This window comes from Piliocolobus tephrosceles, chromosome 1 (genome assembly GCF_002776525.5).
Source record: "Piliocolobus tephrosceles isolate RC106 chromosome 1, ASM277652v3, whole genome shotgun sequence".
Lineage (NCBI taxonomy): Eukaryota > Metazoa > Chordata > Mammalia > Primates > Cercopithecidae > Piliocolobus > Piliocolobus tephrosceles.
Window position 1 is genome coordinate 103,851,632 of NC_045434.1, and position 3,369 is coordinate 103,855,000.

At 40.6% G+C, this 3,369-nt stretch overlaps 1 protein-coding gene across 1 annotated transcript; it reads left to right on the top strand.

The window, feature by feature from the left end:
- Positions 1 to 371: 371 nt before the first annotated feature.
- Positions 372 to 1,023, top strand: LOC113225229 (60S ribosomal protein L12). Its single transcript, XM_026456716.1, has one exon. It carries the CDS (start codon positions 462 to 464, stop codon positions 957 to 959), a length of 498 nt encoding a protein of 165 aa, XP_026312501.1. The 5' UTR covers positions 372 to 461; the 3' UTR covers positions 960 to 1,023.
- Positions 1,024 to 3,369: the final 2,346 nt, after the last annotated feature.

Below are 3,369 nucleotides of genomic sequence, written 5' to 3' on the forward strand. Positions count from 1 at the left end.
ATATGTTGTAATAATTGGCCAAAAACTAATGAAGTTAAATTTAACAGGGATAAATGTAAAATTTTATATTTTGCTTTAACAAATGTATTATTTCACACAATATTTATTAGTTAAAACTAAAAAAGCCTAAATAACCAATAATGTGGGAATGGTTAGGCAGATTATTATTTATCTTCTCAATGCAACGTTAAGCTGTATCCCAAAATGAGATTTTGAGTTATTTAAGCTCAAGAAAAAGATAAAAGATTTCTGATAAAAAACATAAAACAGAATGTATATATGATCATATAGTTATAACTTATATATGTACATGGCAAAACTTTGAAAAACAGAAAAATGAGTGAGAATGGTGTGATTAGAAATTAAATTCACTCTCTCGGCTTTCGGCTCGGAGGAGGCAGAGGTGCAACTTTCTTCGGTCGTCCCGAATCCGGGTTCATCCGACACCAGCCGCCTCCACCATGCCGCCGAAGTTCGACCCCAACGAGATCAAAGTCGTATACCTGAGGTGCACCGGAGGTGAAGTCGGTGCCACTTCTGCGCTGGCCCCCAAGATCGGCCCCCTGGGTCTGTCTCCGAAAAAGGTTGGTGATGACATTGCCAAGGCAACGGGTGACTGGAAGGGCCTGAGGATTACAGTGAAACTGACCATTCAGAACAGACAGGCCCAGATTGAGGTGGTGCCTTCTGCCTCTGCCCTGATCATCAAAGCCCTCAAGGAACCACCAAGAGACAGAAAGAAACAGAAAAACATTAAACACAGTGGGAATATCACTTTTGATGAGATCATCAACATTGCTCGACAGATGCGGCACCGATCCTTAGCCAGAGAACTGTCTGGAACCATTAAAGAGATCCTGGGGACTGCCCAGTCAGTGGGCTGTAATGTTGATGGCCGCCACCCTCATGACATCATAGATGACATCAACAGTGGTGCTGTGGAATGCCCAGCCAGTTAAGCACAAAGGAAAGTATTTCAATAAAGGATCATTTGACAACTGGAAAAAAAAAAAAAAGAAAAAAGAAATTAAATTCACTTTCAAAATTCCTTTATATTTATTTCAGTGAAAATTGAAATGAAATATTTAAAAATTATTGGACTTGTATGGGACCTGTGTGGGTAGGGGCAAGGAAGCAGAGATGTGAAAATGAAGTACCTGACCCCTCTAAGCCTATGTAAGGACAATAATACTCCCGTCTCATACATTATTATGAAGCTTAAGAGTTATAAGGGCCCAATAAACATTAAAAAATCCCTGGCTGCTGGCACTAGGGAGGATGCGAAGGGCAGTATGAGAGTGATATAGGAAGGGTCCATCAACTAAACAGCATGGTGAAAATGTGGGGATCACGTTTATGATAGAAACTTTTCTCTTTCTAGCCAAAGCCAAACAAACCAGCATAGAAACCCCTCCGTTACAAGAAAGCTGTGGGAAGACAAGGAGGATGCAAAATGGCGTTATCACAGTGGTGTGGAGGTGATGGTGCAGGGCAGACATGATTGCAATTCCTGCTGCAGCAGCTGTGGCAGCTGGGGAGCAAGTCAGTTGCCCAGACCCAGTGAAAAATGGGCATGCTAGGATGAAGGATGTCCTGGCAGCAGAGGCTCTGATGATTGGAACTCTCCATCTCTCCCTTGAGTTTCCCCTCCAATGACAATAAATTTGTAGAGTTGCACATGCACTCCCAGATAGGGGTTCTGGGAGACCTTTAGCTTTGATGATTTGAAACCTATGGATTTAATGTTTGTTGTATATTTTCTCTATAACTAAATCCCTCTCTACAGGTTGTATCAACAGAATATATAAAGTGTTTGGGCGAGCCGCCACTTTTCCCATTTAGCAGCAAGTTGCATAAGTGCTTGTTCTAGGATGGTGATCATCTTTAAGCTGGTGGCCTTCAAGCCTTCAACCCCCCTTTAGAGAGCTCTGTGACTTTGAACTTGAGCAGTCCTACCCTTTATCTGACTCTGTCCATTATGTATGCACTATACTTACTCTTGAGTGCGAGTGTGTGTAAAATATAACATGCATACGGAAAGGTTTTTAAAATGAATATATGAGTTAACAATCTGTAAAACAAACCTCTGTGTAATCTACTTGTGTCAAGACATAAAACATTACTATTAGCTGTAAAAACCTTTTCCTGATTGTAACCTCTCCCTCTCCCTAAGAGTAAATACTCTCTTGATTTTTATAGTATTTACTTCCTTATTCTTCTTTGATAGTTTTAGTCCCAAAACTTGTTTAATTTTGCCTTTTAAAAAATTGTACAGGCCGGGCGCGGTGGCTCAAGCCTGTAATCCCAGCACTTTGGGAGGCCAAGACGGGCGGATCACGAGGTCAGGAGATCGAGACCATCCTGGCTAACACGGTGAAACCCCGTCTCTACTAAAAATACAAAAACTAGCCGGGCGAGGTGGCCGGCGCCTGTAGTCCCAGCTACTAGGGAGGCTGAGGCAGGAGAATGGCGTAAACCCAGGAGGCGGAGCTTGCAGTGAGCTGAGATCAGGCCATTGCACTCCAGTCTGGGCGACAGAGCGAGACTCCGCCTCAAAAAAAAAAAAAAAAATTGTATATAGAGCCAGGCTGGGTGACACGTGCCTGTAATCCCAGCTACTCCAGAGGCTGCGGGGGAATGATTGCAAGAGCGTAGGAATTCGAGATCAGCCTGGGCAACATGGTGAGATTCAGTCTTAAAACAAAAATTGTATATAAATTACATTATATGATATATATTCTGTACTGTTTGGCTCCTTTCACATAATATTGTGCCTTTAAGATTCATCCTCTATGTGTCATGTAGCTGTAACTTTTTCCTTATTTCTCATAACATAGTATTTCATAGTATGAATAGATCATAATTTGTTATTTATTTCACTCTTGATAGACATTTAGGTTGTTTCCATTTGGAGTTATTATTCAGTACTGCTATGAATATTCTTAAACATGCATACTGGTGCACATAAACATATGTTTTATGAGGGTGTGTAACTTGGAGGTGAATTGCTGTGTCATAAATTACACATATCTTGTATTTTATTTGATAATGTCAGTCTGTTTGCTATAGTAATTGTGCCAATTTACACTTCCATCAACAACATTTCAGAGTTCTTGATGTTCTACCATCTTGTAAGCTTGGTTTGATACTCTAGTGAGGTACAGTGGTGTACCAGTATGGCTTTAGTGTGCATTTCCCTGCTAACAAATGAGGCTGAGCATTAATGCTCATTTCATATTCATTATCTGTCAAATCTTCTGCCCATTTTTTTTATTGTGTTATCTGCTTTTGTTTTCTTTTGATTGGTGAGTTTGTAGGAATTCTTTATATATCTTAGATATGAACCCTGAATCCCTTGTTGATTATACA